Source organism: Megalobrama amblycephala, linkage group LG1 (genome assembly GCF_018812025.1).
Source record: "Megalobrama amblycephala isolate DHTTF-2021 linkage group LG1, ASM1881202v1, whole genome shotgun sequence".
NCBI classification, from domain to species: Eukaryota; Metazoa; Chordata; class Actinopteri; order Cypriniformes; family Xenocyprididae; genus Megalobrama; species Megalobrama amblycephala.
The window spans coordinates 18,625,041-18,644,743 of record NC_063044.1 but is presented as its reverse complement, the minus strand read 5'-3'; the positions used below and the strand labels follow the sequence as shown (position 1 = coordinate 18,644,743).

Below are 19,703 nucleotides of genomic sequence, written 5' to 3'. Positions count from 1 at the left end.
CCTGCCTGTAGGTCTCCAGGGTGCCCAACCCCTCCATCATCTGAGGCGCATGGACGCGCCTTCCGGGGAGGGGGAGGTAATGTTACAATCACGCCTTCCTGGACTCCAGTTCCCAGCATCCTCCTGTTCTACACACCTGTCTGCACTTCCCTCATCAGTCTTCCCGCCATCTCCCCGGATTCCCAGCACCTGTTTGTCCTCGTCAGCACCCCCTTTAAGTTGGATTCACTCCCTGCACTCCTTGTCCATTATATTGTCTGACTACTGTGTGTGAAGCTATCTCATTGATCCTGTTTGTAAATAAATCCCATATTATTGTGGATTTCCATACTCGCCTTGTCTATCAGCATCACCACAATCACTGAGCTTCTAATGGGATCTCTAACTGGGCTTACTCTGAAGGCCTTGGATTCAGTGGCGGAATGGGGACAGGAATTTACATTGGCAATGAATGGAGCAAAGACAGTGGACATGGTCATCAGTGCTAGGAATGATGAAAACATTCCCTGCCCTTCTTCTCCTGTTATTTCAGGACATGCAATTAATAGAGTTTCCACCTTTAAACTGCTTGGAGTTCAAATTTCAAATATGGCAATCTGCCATGCCCAGAAGTAAAACAAAAAGACATGAACTTTATTTTATCCCTCGTGCTCTTAAATTGTTTTACAAATAACTTCTAGGTGTTTGATTGTATGAAGCCTATTTCTGCTATTTTTTTCTGTGTATTTGTGCTGTATTACCTCACAGAAATTAATGATATTATTATAAGCCAGAATTATTTTATTTTACTTGCTTTTAATTTGTTTTAAACCAGGTATATAAGGTTGTTTTTGAGTATGTTACAGTATCTTTGACACATTTCAGGGTTTTGTGCTGCAATATCCTGCCTTAAACCTTAAATAAAACGGAGAAAAAAAAAAAAAAACATTCACTACCTGCAACAAAAAGAGACGCACGTTATCCAGAATTCACTTTGTAACTGTTTTTATGCCATTTACTCACCTGAACTGTGCCATTCATCCATCTGTTCAATAAACGACTGTTTGGATTGTTTATATCTGTCTTTGAGTGTGGTTTATCTGACACCATGGATAAAACAATATCAATTAAATATAAATAAATGTTATTTACATAATGAACCAATTGGGAGGAGTGGTGCTGTCATTTAAAGGGAATGAAGTGAAGAAAAAGAAAACCACAAAAAAAAAAAAATAGTAAAAGAGAATTTAGTGTAGGCTAAAGTAATAATTTTAAATTTGCAAATTATATTTTTATTTTTAATGAATGGTTCACTTTAATAAACCACAAAAATATACTCGAGTCAAAGCCATATCTTTTATCTTGTTACTTACTGTAGATCTGGGGATTCAGTTTTATGAATCATATTCTCGGACAAGTGAATTTACTGAAAGGATTCCAGGAAACCACATTTACATTTAAATTCATTAACAATATGCACATATTTATTCTTAATTGTATGCCTAACATGCTGAAAATGGTGTTAATGTTTCTTGTCTCATCACAATAAATTACTAAATACATTTCATGAATTTCAATATATGATATGTCAATGATAGAACTATTCCAAAAATGTTGAATAGTTTTCATCACTTCAGTCATTTAACATTTCTATTGGAAAACATTTCGTAGGCCTCTTCAAAATCATTCATCTAGCCAGGCTCATTTACAAGCCTCGACTGAGCGAAAACTGTATTTTTCTGTTCAAGTTCCAGAGGTCTGAGGTCTCCTTGTCAAAAGGTGAAGGGTTACAACAAAATAAATCTGATTATTAGGTGGAATATGTATTAATCTGCAGTGATATCAAAAACTGATGAAACATTTAGCATAAAGCTTGATTATACTATGTAGAAACAGATATGAATGAACAAAGAAATAACATTTAAAACACTGAAAGGTCTGAAAGAATGATAAAAAATGGTTCTCAGGTATGGTGTCTAATGGTAATGTACTAATAGTATGTGGCCACTATATCACAATTTCCAGCTAATGTGAGTGATTAGGTTGTTGTATATAGTTGCCAATGTCATCATAGTCACTTTCAGAAGAGACGGCCTCATTATCATAGCTGACAGGTGAGTACAACGGGGAGTCCTCTCTGTTGCTGCCCCCTTTATCTAGTTCTGACAATAAAAGATAAACCAAAGAAAATACATAGAAATTACATATTTTGTGCAATAATCTAGAAACATCACCAAAAACATGCAAGGGGTTTGTATGTTGCAAACAGTAACATACACTGCCCGGGCAAAAAAATATTAAAGCATTTAAATAGGCAAATGCTTAAGAGGATTATTATTGCAGTGATTATTAGCATGTTATATGTTTGGCAACAGTTCTTCTAACCCTAACTGATGGAGTGTGTAGCTTTTTATTTTTTTAAACAACCATGTAGGAAGACACATCATGGCCATATTCCAGGATGACAATGTCAAAATTCATCAGGCTCAATTTGTGGAAGAATGGTTGGGAGGGAGCATAAAGAAATATTTTCAAACATGAATGTTTGGGAGGGTGCATCAATTTTTTGGTCAATATCTTGTATTGACAATGCAAGTTTCAAGCACTCTGTAAAGTCTACTCCAGCACATCCCAAAGACTTTCAATGAATTTAAAGTCTGAACTCAGAGGTGCCAATTCATGTGTGAAAATGATTCTTCATACTCCCTCCAAACCATTCTTTCACAATTTCAGCCTGAATAAATCTTGACATTGTAATCCTTGAATATAGCCATATTGTGTCATCCTACATGGTTGTTTAAGAAATGAAAAGCACACACTCCATCAATTAGGGTTAAGAACTGTTGCCAAACATATATGCTAGAAACCTAATAATCACTGCAATAATGATCCAATCATAGACTCTTAAGCATTTGCCTATTTAAATCCAAACAGCAAATTTTTATTTATTTATTTATTTATTTTTTGGGCCAAGCAGTGTATATTAAGAAGTGACCACTGTACAGCATCTCAACAAATAACAAAAACATCAATTTGAGGTGTAAATGTATATTATCTGGTGTTATAGACACCTTGGTAATTGAAGGAAGGATCCATGGTGTGGCCCAGGACAGATCTTCTGGATTCCTGCTTCAGGAAATCTTCATTATCTGAGTCAAATTAGGAAAGCTGTTACAAGAATATCTACAATCCTCAGAAATTTAAACTAGGCCACTATTTCTACATCCTCATTTGCAGTTTTGCTCTTAACCCTCCTTAACTTTTTGAAAAAAAGGTTGGGGTTTGTGGCTGTTCATGGTCATTTTTGACTGGGAACAGTAAGTTTCTTGTTCTTTGGTTTATGAAACACTGGTAACTACAAAATTATGCTCTTTTTAGTCGGTTTTAGGTTATTTAGATCTTATTTACCCAACCTATGCTGCTAAACAATCTGCCATAGTTGGCTGTAAAAGTGTAACATCTTTTTTTTTCAATTACAGTTTTTTTTTTTATTTATTGCTTTGGGACAACTTTCACAAGAAAGTGGCACATTTTCAAAACTCTAATACTAATATAACAACAGATCCTCAAAAAGTGCACTTTTTTCAAATATATACTGTTGTTTTTCGGTGAATAAACCAAGTGTTCTTATTTCATATTAGAATAATCTTGTGTTCTGAAACAATGATTATGAAGTGACAATGATTATGAAAATATGCATAACTGTAATGAAAGAATGAGATCAGGTTTTGAAAGAATGACTAGCTGTGTTACAAGTGTGATCAGTCTGGATTTTTGTACTAAGAGTTTTTAAAATGTAAACATTACCAAAGCGAATAAAAAACTGTATTAATTATTTATGAAAAGAAGTAGAGAAGTAGTATAGTAACCATAAAAGTATGGACTTCTTTTGGGATTTTAGGACATTTAGATCTTATTTATGTCAAAATTTCTCTACTTTACAAGGTTACACTTTATTTTGATGGTCAACTTTAAACATTCTACTAAATATAAGTAACTTTGCAACTACATGTCAACTAACTCAGTAGAATAGTCTGTTGGGGAGCATCAAATTAAAGTGTTAGCAAATATTAAGCAGACAGTTTACTATTACTTAATGACTGGTAGTTTACAAGTTGCAAAGTTACTTATAGTTAATAGAATGTCTAAAGTGGACCAGAAATGAAGTGTTACCTTTGACTATCATTAGTATAATCAAATACACAATTTTTTGCTACTTCACTACAGTAAAAATGTACACCTCTATAAGTTGAAACAAAAATAATATGTGAGTATTTATAATGTATTGGTCCACATTGCTTCCATCTAGAGAAAAAGAAAAATAACCTTATTTCATGTCAGTTCAAAATTATATAATGACAATAACGACTAGTAGATGGTGGGTTAGGGTTAGGGTAGTGTAGGGTAGTAGTAGTGTTCTATGCAGCTACATTGTGAATGAATTTTAGATTTTATGCTTAGAATTAGTCATTTAGAATTACTTAAACTTTGAAGCATCATTTTGTAGTAATGCTTTTGACTCCCATTCATTTCTCTCTCTCTCTCTCTCTCTCTCTCTCTCTCTCTCTCTCTCTCTCTCTCATATATATATATATGTGTGTGTGTGTGTGTATATATATATATATATCAAAAATCAGTATTTAGTATAACCACCTGGACTTCTACAGGTTTCTCAAAGAAGAAAATGAGAAACTTCTCATCAAATTTTGAAAGTTTTCTTGGCCTTCTAGTCCTTTTCCATTCAGGTTTAAGAGAGCCAGGTTCCTGCTATTGCTCAAGTGTAAGGGGAGGTCACTAAATACCTGCCACTTTACCCTATAGAAGAATTTTGTTTTTGTTTTTTTCTGTTTTTTAATACTGCATACACATTTCCTGTATTTTCTAGTTATATTTTAAAAAGAGACAGAGAAATAATTATATATGGACATTATACCATTGCTAAAACAACATCTAATGGTGGCCTAAGACTTTTGCACAGTACTGTATATTTGAAGAATGATGGTAACCAAGCAGTTTTACTGACCAATGAATTCCATATATACTAAACAAAACACTGAGATATTTCTCAAAATATCTTTTTTCATGTCAGAAGAAAGATCGTCAGTAACACTTTATTGTAGTGTCCTCGTTATACAAGTTACATGTACTTACTGTAGTAATAACAGTTAAGTATGCATAGTTACAAGCAACTAACCCTAAACCAAACCCTAAACCTAGTATGTTAATTATTATTACTTAGTACTTGTTTGTGTACAGTTCAATTTTGGATGAACTATCCCTTTAAAATTCACAAGAATTACATTTGAATTTATACAACAGTTAGTTTTGGTCCTCTTATATTTGATTACCCAAGAATTAGAACCAAAAATTTGGTAGAGAAGAATTGACAGTGAAAAGTTTTTTTTGTTTGTTTGTTTTTTTTTTTTTGCAGTAGGCTACTTGTTTATAGCAGGAATCTCTCACATGAAGAGGATCTATTGTGTCATGATATAGTAAGGTTACTTTACAATGATAAAGTGAATGCACACCTGAATACTGAGGAACAAGTTACGAAAAACATTATCAAAAATCATATACTGATGGACTAAATATCAGCATAGCTGTGATTACACGGGCCACGGCTGTGAATCCACCTGCGATACAACAGCACTCAGCATTCTGCTGCATTCTTTTTTCATCAGTTTTTCATCAGTTATATGTATTTAACATTTTCTAGAGAGAATAAAAATCCTGGGATGTTTAATACCTGCAGTTGGTAGACTGTCTCTGTTTTCCCCTGTATTTTCATAACATTCAGCAGACTCCAGCGAGCACAGGTCCTGTGCATTTGTGCCTGTGTTCTCATAGCATTCTCCTGATGAGGTGCATGATGACTCAAACGAGTCCACTGTGCGAAGGAGAGGTAATTATAATACTCGTTGTAGCCTAATCAAGGCCTTTTAGTAGACATGCCTATTTAGTCAAAGTTTTGTTATGTATAAATAATTCTCACCACTAGCAGACCCACGCATCTGGTGTGCATCATGATCAGAGGAAGTGTCACAAATTTGTTGGTACCCTCTCACTGAGACCTCTGCCAGGGAAGCTGAGACCAAACAGTGTTTGTGTGTATTTAAGAATGTAATCATTTAATATATTCTGATGGACAGCTTTATCCGTTATTACTTATCAGCCTATACCAGTGTATCCGAGTGAAACAGGATTTTAAATGAGAAAAAAAAAGGAGGTTGAGACTTGATTTTCTCAGTTGTTATTGTTTAGCAATTAATACTTAATACTTGAGGATTATATGAATTGGTGTTTTCTTGGAGGATTATATGAATTTGATATTTGGATAACATGAACACATTCACAGAAAGACCAAGAATTAATACTGAGAAAGTAAACAGAATTTTGATTTCATGTTGTTATTACATACATATATACATACAAATGAAATAATATAAATAACAAACAAAGAGAAATAAAACCTTCCCTTTCTTACCCTCCATCACACTGTTCAGGTTTGTGGCCTTTACAGCAGGCGTTTTACCATCTGCACTGTACCGCATTGAGTCTACATAAGAAAGAAGAGAAAAATGAATGCCTATTCATTTTCAGTGTTGGGGAAAGTTACTTTTAAATTATGTAATGCATTACAATATTGCTTCACTCTCTAAGAAAAGTAACTAAGTAATGCAATTACTTAGTTACTTTTTATAGAAATTAATGTTATTATGTTAGTTTTTCTCTCTTGGGCTGGGCTTGCTTGTTTGTTTTTTAATAAAAAAAAAAAAAGTTATATTTTTGGAAAATGTAAAGGTCATTTCACACCAAAAGTAAAATGAATAAGCCACAAGCTTATCCAGCGAGGAACCCGTAAGACTTTCGTACATCTTCAAAACATAGATGAAGATCTTGTTGATGAAATCAGACAGCATTCTGTCCTTCCATAGACTGGCTTTGCAACTTGATTTTTGACGCTTTAAAAAGTTTATAAAGCAATCGGAAAACTAATTCATATGAATTGAGCGGTTTAGTCGGTTAGTTGGTTAGTTGGTTTAGTTAGCTAGTTTCTGAAGAGAATTGATCACTTTTTATGACGAACAGATTTCATTTAGGCTTTTACTCATATCAGCGAACATAAACAGATGCTTAACCGAACATGAATGACGCATGAGAACAAACCTCTTCTGGAAGCTCAAACATCCTGCGTGACACAAGAATGAATCTCATTTGTTACACAGCATGTTTGAGCTTTCGAATTTTCCGAATTTTCATTTTGGGGTGAACCTTTAATATTGGTATACTTCTACCCCTGAAAGTAAACCTGAACCTGAAAGCAAACCTGAAATTTCTGTGTTTGGTAGAATTTTGATATGAACGTATGTGTCATGTAGATCATAGCACACTTTAGATATCACCCTAATCAAATACACCTGATTCAACTCATCAGCTCATTAGTAAAGACTCTAAGACCTCAGATGGGTGTTTCAGATAAGAGATTTAAAAAATGTACAGTGTTCAGGGTACTCCAGGACCAGGGTTGGGAACCACTGCTGTATATTTATTGTGTTGAATCAGTCCTGTGACTGGATTTGAGACACAAACTACTTTAGTGTTAACATCTTAAACCTGTATGTCCTCAGAGAACAGTACAGACAACACAGATTTAGGATCAGACGCATCCCGGCGTCCTTTTTTGGGAACCAGAAAATAACAGCTGTAGAAGCCAGATTTTCTTGAAGAAAGGAGAACATTTTAATGACCCCTCTTTTGCGTTTCATTTTTGAAAAAGTAACTCTTCAAGTTTTTTGTAAATTTGAAAGTTAATGCAGTCATCTGCAAAAAAGTCATCTGATTACGTTACTCACATTACTTGTAATGCGTTATCCCCAACACTGGAATTCACAACAATATTTTTTTTGTATAGGGAAGAATGGGGATGGTTGCAACACCTTTTGTTCTGACGTATGTAACTCAGTGTTTACTGAATGTTGCAGTATGTTTAAAAAAAGTATTAATCTGAGCATCTTTTTTTTCTTTTTTTTTTTTAAATCATGTACCCTTGTAATCTTTAATCAAAAACTTAAACTCTAACTCTGTAAACTTATGGTGTTACAGCTGACACCATGTTACAACCATCCCTAGTCTTTCCTGCTTGCTCAGTATTTGTCCATAACACATAACAATGACTAACTGTGAAAAGTGGATAAAGGAAAAGTCGCTTCCAGACTGATGTCATGTTGCTCATAGTCCGTATCATACGATCCACTCTCAATGCTACTCTGAGGCCAGATGCGCTGAGGAAATATGGGAACTACAAGCACACAGAGAAAACAATTTACAAATACAGAAAAAATGTTTAAGTATTTGTCATTCACATAATATCAGCACACACAGAGTAAAACACACTCACCCTCAGCATCACCGCTATTGTTTGTAACTTTGACAAGATGAACAGAATCTCTGTAGTTATTTTCCTCTGCTTCAGCTGTGGCCTGTAGGTTCATGTATCTCTTCTGGACTACAACAGCTAACAGTGAGGGGAAACACAGGAAAAATAAACACTTTTTTGTACACATTTGGCTTAATTGTTAATCTTAATGGTTCTTGAATTGGTTTTTGAATGTAAATTGTAATTTACTATTTATAATTTATTTATTTTGGGGTTAATTATGACATGCTGTTCATAGCTTCCGTGAGATTCACCCAAATAAAGGTTTGATATAGCTAATTAGATGGTCCATAATGTTTTCTGACAACAATTTGTTAAAAGTGTTGTGTTTAGATGGTGATGATCTGCAGGTTTGGACCTACCTTTTTTCTTTTTATCATGATGACACAAGAGGATATTTGTGATAACTGCAATCACAAGAAAGAAACCCAGAACAAAACACCCCAGTAACTCTGGAGATGGGAAGAATCTATGTGAATTTTCCATTTTCGTCATCTCTGGATGAAAGAAAAGAGTCCCAGACGTGATAAAAGAGTGATGCTTCTACCTTACATTACACACCATTTCTATAAATGCAGCCAACCATGAACGTTATAACTCGTGAGTTACCTTTGTTTTTATTCAAATGTAACATTTATTTTACTCTCTATGGCAGAACTGCATTAGTAGTAAATTAAGCCCCTTAATTTCCCTAAGTAATTTCCCTCTTTAATTATTTTCAGTTTTAGGTTTCTTGGAAAGTTTCAAGATTACCTGTGGTTGCTGGTGTTGAGTTTGGTATTTGACTGGTGGGAACAGGCAGACCAAGAGAATCTGGAAAAGAAGAATGTTTATTTTGAAGCTGTTTTACATATGGACTGGCTCTGTGCTGCTCCAAACTCTGTGTGAAGCTTTGACCTACGTTAATATTAAAGGCAGCTCCTGTGGCTGCTTTGCTTTTGTTTAAGTGAGCAGCATCAGAGAAGCCTTAAACTTTGCAGTAGTCATAATGTATATGTAATTATTTAGAATTTCATAATTAAAAGGGAATATAAGTGAAATTTGTATGTACAACACATTTGAGGCAATGCAATTGGTTCTCACATGTCTGGTGAATAATGAATAACAATGTCACACAATTTGGTGTGAGACCTCCATCAGGAGTTTGTTAGTTTGTTTTTGTTCTAGCTTGTTTTTGTTTCCAGTCAGTTGTTAGTTTCCTAGGTTACTGATTATGCCCTAATTTGTTTACATAGTTACTGATCAGTTTCACCTGCATTTCATTTAGGTCCCTTTGTTTGCTCAGTGTATTTAAGCCCTGTGTTTCTGATACTCCTTGTCGTTCTTGTTAAAGGGTTAGTTCACCCAAAAATGAAAATTATGTCATTAATGACTCACCTTCATGTCATTCCAAACCCGTAAGACCTCCGTTCATCTTCGGAACACAGTTTAAGATATTTTAGATTTAGTCCGAGAGCTTTCTGTCCCTCCATTGAAAGTGTTTGTACGGTAGTCTGTCCATGTCCAGAAAGGTAATAAAAACATCATCAAAGTAGTCCATGTGACATCAGTGGGTTAGTTAGAAGTTTTTGAAGCATCGAAAATACATTTTGGTCCAAAAATAACAAAAACTACGACTATATTCAGCATTGTCTTCTCTTCCGTGTCTGTGTATATCCACAGTGACGCTGCTTCTTCTTCTTCTACGGTGGTTGGCATCCAGCTTATTGGTGCATTACCGCCCCCTTCTGCTCCGGACAGTGACGCTGCTGACGTGTTATCTAGTGCGCCCGAGCTTTGTTTACAGTCTGAGGGAGACGCACGCTGTATTCAAGCTATTCTACATTGTTTGTATTTTGGTATTGCTATATTTTTTAAAATGGTGCGTAGGTGCATGTCACGGATGACCTAATCATGTCACTGTCCGGAGCAGAAGGGGACGGTAATGCACCAATAAGCTGGATGCCAACCGCCGTAGAAGAAGCAGCAGCAGCATCACTGTGTGAAAGCGGATATATACAACAGACCCGGAAGAGAAGACAATGCTGAATAAAGTCGTAGTTTTTGTTATTTTTGGACCAAAATGTATTTTAGATGCTTCAAAAACTTCTAACTAAACCACTGATGTCACATGAACTACTTTGATGATGTTTTTATTACCTTTCTGGACATGGACAGTGCACCGTACATACACTTTCAATGGAGGGACAGAAAGCTCTCGGACTAAATCTAAAATATCTTAAACTGTGTTCCGAAGATGAACAGAGGTCTTACGGGTTTGGAACGACATGAGGGTGAGTCATTAATGACATAATTTTCATTTTTGGGTGAACTAACCCTTTAATGTGTGGTGTCGTTTTAGTTCCTGAGATTTTTGTAGTGTTGTTCTGAGTTAGTAAAGTTTAATAAAGACTGTTATTGTTTATCTCTTTTGTCTTCATCGTACACTGCTACTACACTAAATGTGACACCAACAAAATGGGGGGTGAGGGGAAACAAAGGGGAAAAATGTGAATAAATCTTCAGAAGGTTTGGAATATAGCATATGAGCTGTACTACCTACTTTTTTTTAAACTGTTTTGAATGGTCACATGGTCACATGGTCACTATAATAAGGCTGTGTGAAGATTTTAATAATTATTTTAGTGTTCAACAGGAGAAAATTATAACATTTCTGTTCTGGGGTAAACTGTTGCTCTATCTATTAAAATATTCCCTTGAATGTGACATGTGAAAACACAAAACATGTTACTTACTGTTGCAAATCAACCCAGCTGCTTTTGTTTCCATGCACAAATATTCATTGTTAATGTGCTCAGGACACTGCCACAGGTTTTTGCTATTCTGCTTACAGATAAAATACCAGAGTGTTTCATTTTTATGCTTGAAGGGGGGGTCAAAGGCTGTGAAATGTTTGACCTCTCCACAATTCAGCATATCACAGGCCATTGTAGCTTCTTCCTTCTGCCAGCACGTGTCACAAACTGTCCCCCATGTACCATTGCGATGGATTTCCACTCTCCCAGCGCATCGATCCAGACCTCCTGTCAGTCGCAGGGCCTTGTATTCTTCATTAAAATGAGAGGAGACATGTGAACAGGCACATGCAATGAAAAAAATAATTAAAAACTTATTTAAAAAACATGCAAAACGTATCACCCATGGCACACAGAAAAGATTTCATTTTATTATTTTATTTCATGAGTTTTTCTCCATTATCCAACATCAAATGGAGTTTTTTTGTTCCTTGCCACAGTTGCATTTGGTTTATATGCTATAAGGGACTAAATTTATTATGTACTATGCATTTTCTTTTTCGTATCGTATGACTTTCATTTAACTTCTCAGTTAAACTGCTTTGGAGTGGGCAATATGACCTTAAAACATATGAATCTTAAAACAGCAAAAAGACTTATCAAATAGTAATTATTTGTTAAAATGTGGATCCATCCATAATGAACACAAATCAACATTGCTTGAGATGGTACTTATAACTAACACATAGTGTTACATACCTGAGCAAACCACACCTGCATCCTCCTTATGCCCACAGTCGTGTCCTTGCATAAGTGCTGGACATTCCCATAAGCTCCCCTCTGTTCCAGTGCAGCTGAGTTCATCCAGGTGTATGGGGCCTGTACCCTGGCCATACGGCTCACCTTGCCCGCTGACAGACACAGCGTACCCACAACCAAGCTGTGAACACACCACATTTGCATCCTCCATATCCCATCCATCATCACACACTGTGCCCCAGGATCCCTGCCACACCTCCACACGCCCCCCGCAGCGATGACCGCCCCCAACCAATCGGACAGCAGCATTGCCTGAAGAACCAGTTAGGACATTTAATCATATAAACAATACCAACATTATTTACATAATTTAGATATAAAGAAACTTTCAAATACAAACCAAAATCATGTTTACAGTAATGCACTTACTAGAACATTTATTTTGAAAGTGGTATATAAGTAGAAAAAGGGTATATAAGTAGAAATGTGCAGCTTTTTTCCATACAAAAATGTTTGTAAAAATTGTCTCTATGTTTCAATTCAAGGTGGGACTACTTTTCTAGGAACATCTGGTTATATGTTACCAATGTAATTCCTGCAACTGGAGTTTATGTAAACAACCCTTCCTGGATAGCAAAATTGCTATGGCCCAGATCCGGCCCACATACCGCGTAGAATGATGGCACTTGGCTGTTCTTGCTCCTGTTTGACAGAACTGGGCTACAAGAAGGCCATTGCACAGCAATGTCAGCATTTTAAAAGATTATTTACCTTTTTTAATGTTTATGTGTTAATTTGATTACCATTGTTTTTAATAAATTTGTTATCTTTGCCAAAACTGTCCCAGTTCTGAATATAATTAGACCACATTTTCTACAACATGGGCCACCTTTGGTTTACAACCAGACAGGGCCGTCCTTTGGATGTTGCATCCAGTGTGCTTTCTCTAACTCACCCTTAGATTGTGCCACATTTTTTCCCACATTTAATTTTGTGATATTTGGCCATACTCACTATTTTCCACATGGGCCACTTTAGGGTCACACCTAGATTACACACTGCCATAAGCAGTGCAGCTTTGCCTAAAAAGGCCATATTTGGGCCATATTTTCTATTACGCATGTGGGCCGGTTTAGGCTCACGTTCATTTTGTATGGGCCAGAAGAAGGCCAACAGTGCCACATCATTGCCTGATGTGGCCCATATCCGGATGCTATTGGGGCTGTGTTTGTGGTGTGAAAGTTAAAGGGTTCATCAGCTTTACATGGTCATGAAATGAGTAGAAAACTTGGACGTAATTTGACACAAACAAGGTTAAGTAAGTGATTTTATCACATTAGTTTCAAATGTATTATGTGCAAGTTATATTATCATTTCAAAATAGTGTGTATTTTAACAGTGTATCCAGGTGAATTGTTAAAGTAAGTTCTTTACTGTAAAAAAATGATTTTTGCATTTTTGAGTTCAATTTTCACAAATTGAGGCATGCATTGAAATTCTTTTGTGGTAACTGACAGCATGTCACAAATGCTGTCACAGAACTTAAAGGTGCAATATGCAGGATTTACAAAAAATAATGCCTCTCAATCATTACTTATGGTCCACTAAAGGTGTGTTGGTGTTTGTGTCTACAAAGGCACTGTCTTGTGCCTGTAATTTTTATTTTCTTCTTGAATAGAGTGTTGGAACTATGACGCATTTTTGAAGCCAAAACTTGGAAGTGAGTTAGCTTTTAGCACTTCCTTTTCCATCGACCAAAGTCATTTGGTTTTTTTAATGGGTTTTTGGTTAAATGGCTGAAATAAGGTCTGTGGTTAACATAAGCTCAAGATACTTTCATGTTTTAATCTACAACATAAAATACAACAGTATTAACCTACCCGTGACTTTTTAAGCTGTCTTGAAAATGCCGGTTGCTAACAAGTGGCTAAATCGGACTACAGAGGCTGTCGGCGACATTAAACATCATCACACTTAACAGGTAAGCTCAGTCCGCTTTTACAGCCTAGTTATGCTTATAACTGCGCTCTTACAAACTATTCTAATTCAAACTTTCAGGGAAAATGTTTTTAGATAAAGACTGAAAGAGTTGTCGGAAGCTTAGTGGTGGTGACGTTGAAATTGTGCAACCGTGGTGTAGTTCGCTTATAGTGCACCTTTAGCTTTTTGCTTCTGGCGACTGCATTTAGGCTTCAAAATTCAGTTGCAGTTGTTTTCTCTACAAAAAAACAATTAGTTAAAATTGCTATTGCCTGTTTGACTACTGTCTGTAACCCGAGTGAGATTATTAGGCATTGTAATTACGTTTTTATGATGACACATATTATTAGTGAGCTAGACTGGAGATGGCTAAAACTCGCTCGCAAACTATTAGCATATGTGTTCTTTCAGCCTACATGCAAAAAAAATGCTAAACAAAATTTGCAAAATAGTTCATCACTCATCTTTCCGCAGGTAGTTTATTGAGTAGGTTGGGCCGAGTGTGCAGCTGACATCATTTCAGGGGAGAGGGCTTGCGCTTCCGATGGTGTTCCGTCCAAGAGGAGGGGCCAAGTTTGAATGCTGTGTTTCCAAACTGTAACTGAATATCCTGCATAGTGCATCTTTAACTTGTACTGAACCCAGAACATTTCTTTAAATTAATATAATATCATCTTTTTCATAACTGTTATATTGCCATATAAAATGTACAGACTTACCACATTTAACTTCAGAGAGGATTGAGCAGCTATATTTAGTTACCTCCGTACAGTTTTTTAATTGATAGTTGTGATAAACACAGTTTTTGAAACAGGTTGTTTTCAATTGCGCACTGCTCTGAATGAGTCTGTAGACCTGTCCACAGCCAAGCTCATGGCATATCTCACTGGACACATTATGGGCAGTGTCTTCAGTCAGAGACCACAGAGGATTCTGTGTCTGGGGATTTGATAGTCCATGAACATGGGCTAGATATTAGAGCCACATAGGGAAAACCTGGAGGTGAAAGAAGAAAATCAGCATTTTAACCTCAAGTATATAAAAAGATGGATATGCCATTCTTATTAAGCTGTGCAATGCATTCCGTGTGAATGATATAATAAACATAAATATAGTATTGATTTATATTAAGTAGCCTAAATTTACTACATTACCTTAAGTCCCGTTCTTCGTGATCCCATGTTTCAAACTTTAGTTAGTGTGTATGTTGTTGTTAGAGTATAAATAAAATCTGAAAATTTAAAGTCAAAGTTCATGCCAAGCGAGATATTTTATTTAACAGAAGTCGCCTACATCGAACGGCCAGTTTGACTACATCCCTCTACTTCCTTCTTTAATGACGTCACTAAAACAGTTTTTTGATAACCTACGCCCACAGGAATACACAAGAGTTGCGTTTGTAATGTGTTTGTCGCCATGTCGTCGAAACGCTGCTATTTTCATCCCGCAGTCCAATCACCGGGTTGATTCCGGCTCAAATTATAGGGTAAAATTAAAGACATGTTTAAATAACACTGAGCGCGTGCATCTCCACGTTATGGTAAGAGGCGTGACTTTTCGGGCCACGGTGCGCTCAGAGCTGTCGAATACAACACAGGAACCGCTGGCACAATCAGAACTCGTTACGTATTTCTGAAGGAGGGACTTCAAGAACAAGGAAGTCATCAGCCCGTTTTTATGACAGTGGAAACAGCGGTTAGAGATAAGTAAATTATGTGAAAAATACTGTGTTTTTTTACACGCGAAACATGAACACATGTTATATTGCACACTATAAACACAATCAAAGCTTCAAAAAACCACGAAAAACGGGACCTTTAAGTCTAAACAGGATACTGAATTTAGTCATATTATTTCATAGATTTGACTTTGTTTGATATATGCAATGCAAAATACATTTTTTATTATTTTTAAATAATAAATGAATTCAATGAATAATATTAAAATAAATCAATCAGTTTTTCTTTGGATATCAGCCAATTGTCCTTATTTCATTTATATATGTCCTACATTTATTTATTTATTTTTACAATATTTCAATCAGAAGCAAGTTTGTCTTACACTTTATTTCTTATATATGGGAACAGTTTTTACATTTTCACATAATACATTCCAACCTACAGACATTCTATTTCACTTCCCACTGGTTCTTACCACAAATAACCTCAGAGAGCACCTTGCAGTGGCTTCTCACAGTTTGAGTGCAGTTGTTTAGCTCAGAGTCGTGGTAAAGGCATCCTGTGAGACAGGTACTGTTCAATTCTGCATCAAATGCCTTTAATTTATACACATCGCCACATCCCAGGGACAGACAGATCTGAGAAGAGAGACTTTTAATATCCTCCACGGCTATAACTGACGTGTTGTTTCTAGAAGTGCTGAGGGTCCAGGAGCACGACTCAGAACGCTGATCTGCTTGTGACACAACTGAGAATATAAGAAAATGTACTTTTTACAATGTACTTTCTCAATGCATATTCCTGGTCTATAAACTATTTTTCAGTGTCTGTTATTCCAAAGAAAATTATAACAAAAATTGTCTCTGTAATCTTTAATCAAAATGAAATAACTTTCTTGGAAAGGCTAACTAGAAAATGTTAACCAATAGCCAAATAGTTTTTAACAAACTTGCATTTGTTCTTCCAATTGATTTTTATCCAATCAAATCCCAATGCATTGGAAATAATAATGATTTATTAAAAATGTTATTTAAGTAATTTTTTTAGGATATCAGAAAGTGAGAACTAACACAAGTTTGCTAAAACAATGCCTACACTTTTTTTTCATGTTTCTGAAATACTGATGTTGTTACATAGGTGCACAAACCCAAATAAAACAACACTGCTAACCCTAACCCTAACTATTACAACTGAAGACAAAACATTCATTTATAATAAACTATAATAATGAAGTTCAAATAGTAACAAAAGCATAGAGCCCAACATCTGACATCTCACAGGCTGCCTGTTTGATGTGCCACCTGTTTTAGTGCAACAACGAAGAATACAGTGGAAGTGAGCAAATTTGCAGTGGTTGTATAACAAGAGCATCACCGCAACATCCTGTCACACTCTTCAAAGGGGTTAAGAATTATGTGAAATTATTCTTCACAATGTATTAAAACTTTATGTCGCAACATTCAGCAGTCTACACTGGGGTAAAAAAAGAATGATTTAAATGTAAACTATTAAAGGAAGAATTACCCATGAATATCAAAATGATATACAATTTTAGGAAAACAAATAACTCACGTTTCACATTGACCCTGACCTTTGGATGCTCAGCAGAGATGACACTGTCATATCCTGAAAAAGGGCAAGAAATTGATAAACTGTTGTCTCTATTACATAGCTGGAATTTTTATTTTTTTTTTAACCAAACTAATGAAGAGGTGACATTAAAAAACGACATGTTTTCGTTCCACCGTGTGCCAGTAACCATCAGACTACTGCACAACAAATGTTTCTGTAAATGTTTTATTCTGTGGGTTCACTGAAATGCTTAGATGGCAACTAAATGATTAATTATATAATGGTAGAACAAAGCTACAGATGCGGTAGTATGTTAAGAATCTGCAAAACAATATTTTTAACAAAATAAGAGGGATTATAAATTGTTTATCATTTTTTATTTAGTGCTGGCATGAATAAGCTTCACTTAAGCTTTTACATCACAGATGTTTAGTTTACAAGACAAAATAATAGCTGAATTTACAAAAATTAGCCAGTTAAAGAGTTTACAAATGCTTGATTCATAATGCTGTCTTTACCTGGATGATCTATGGCTGTTTTTTATTTATTTATTATTTTTTGATAATTGTTCATGAGTTTTTTGTTTGTCCTGAGCAGTTACAATACACGCTGTTATTCTGAAAAAATGCAAATCTTTCCAGCATTTTGAGATTCATCTTTTCACACCGAGGACAACTGAGTGACTCAAATCCAACTATTATAAAAGGTAAAAACATTCACTGATATTTAAGAAAACAGCACAATGCATTAAGATCTTTTGAAAAGAATGAGGTATAAATGTTTTTATTTTTTAAGTTTTCACACCCAGCACTTAAAGCATCATGTTGCCTTCTTAAGCATCAGTGAATGTTTGCACCTTTTGTAATAGTTGTGTATGAGTCCCTCAATTGTGAAAAGATGGATATCAAATTCATATGGAAACGTTCAGAAGATGCTGGAAAAGCAAACAATGTTCAGGAACTGGAGGTTTTCTCTGAAGAACAGCAAGCATTTTAATTGCTCAGGATAAACAAGAGACACATGAACAAATATCACAAAATAAAAACGGGGTTATTTTTATAAATTCATTTTTTTATTTTGTCTTTTGGACTATACTGCATGTATAACTGTATGTAAAACATTTTATGTGAAAGCTTATTTAGGGCGTGCAGTGGTAAAAACAGTAAGTATGTTTTATGATTCCTCTTGTTTTGTAAAAATTATTAAATTAATTATTAATACATATTAATATATGTATGGTATTAGAATTTGTATAATAGCACGCAAACTTAAATCATCATACAAACAACATTTAATGATATTCAACCATCCTTATATACTTTATAAATGCAATAATTTTTAGTCTTGATTCCAATAAAATAGAAAGCATTACTGAATTGCTTACAACAGCTTAGTATGATTTTGTTTCTCTATCTCTCTGTTTTAAAAAAAATTGATATTTTGCTTTTTTATTTTCTTAAAAAATACAGTACTGTGCAAAAGTCTAAGGCATGTTAGTTTTTTAACCAAAATGTTTTAAGCCAGTTATTTATATGTTTTGCTGTAATGTGTCAGTATTATCAGTTTATATTTCCAAACATTCCTTTTGCCATTAATTTTAATAATCCAGTGATTTTTGTATGCACAAGGAGTCTGACAACAGCCAGTATGCTCCACATGCAGATCTGATTTTACCATCATCGAGTCCGTCTGGGATTACATAAAGAAACAGAAAAAAACTGAGACAGACTAAATCCAGAAGAACTGTGGCAACATCTCCAAGATGCTTGAAGAACCTGCAATGCTACCTGAAAAACTACTACACTTTATTTTAAGGTGTATATGTACAGTGTAATTATAAATGATTTTTCAAAAAATTACTGAGTAATAAAAATTAACAACATGTACTTACTATAGGGTTAGGTTTGGTTCAGGGTTAGTTGCATGTAATTATGCATAATTTATTGCTATTACTATAGTAACTACATATAACGTGTAACAAGGACACTGTGAAATAAAGTGTTACCATAAAATCTATTTATCACATTATTTTTGAAAGCATCCTCACTTTACAGTATTTTACACAAGTGTCTAAAACTTTTTACAGTACTATAACTTTGCAGGTAGGATTCTTAAAGCATCTTGGAGACATTGCCACAGTTCTTTTGAATTTAGTCTGGATCAGTTTTTTCGATTTCTTTGTGTAATTCCAGATGGACTCGATGATGGTGAGATCAGATCTGTGGAGCATACCGGCTGTTGTTAGACTACTTGAGCATACAAAAATCTCAATGGAATATTACAATTAATAGCAAAAGTAATGTTTGAAAATGTAAACTGTTATTTCCTACTGACACACTACAGCAAAAGTTATAAATAACTGGCTTAAAACCTTTTTGTCGTTGTCGAAAATACTAACTTTTTTTGTTGAAAATAATAATGTAGCACTTAATCTCATCATAAAAAAAAATCTTTTTGCTTTTCCTTCCTTTAATCCCTCCTTAATATAGTTTATACTACTCTAAGCAATGTCTGAAACTTGAATTGTGAGCACTTCTTGTGTCTATTTGTCTTGTGCCACAA

General features: G+C 35.0%; 1 protein-coding gene across 1 annotated transcript; it reads right to left on the bottom strand.

Annotated features, from left to right (window-relative positions):
• Nucleotides 1–1,245: 1,245 nt before the first annotated feature.
• LOC125265054 (T-cell differentiation antigen CD6-like) lies at nucleotides 1,246–14,865 on the bottom strand (the record flags this gene model as incomplete). The annotated part of the gene is made up of 12 exons (XM_048185005.1): nucleotides 1,246–2,141; nucleotides 3,051–3,128; nucleotides 5,726–5,866; nucleotides 5,972–6,064; nucleotides 6,464–6,535; nucleotides 8,159–8,278; nucleotides 8,378–8,494; nucleotides 8,779–8,913; nucleotides 9,170–9,229; nucleotides 11,152–11,463; nucleotides 11,911–12,222; nucleotides 14,610–14,865. Coding segments are annotated over 12 exons (1,833 nt in total), but the record flags the coding sequence as incomplete, so codon positions are not given.
• Nucleotides 14,866–19,703: the final 4,838 nt, after the last annotated feature.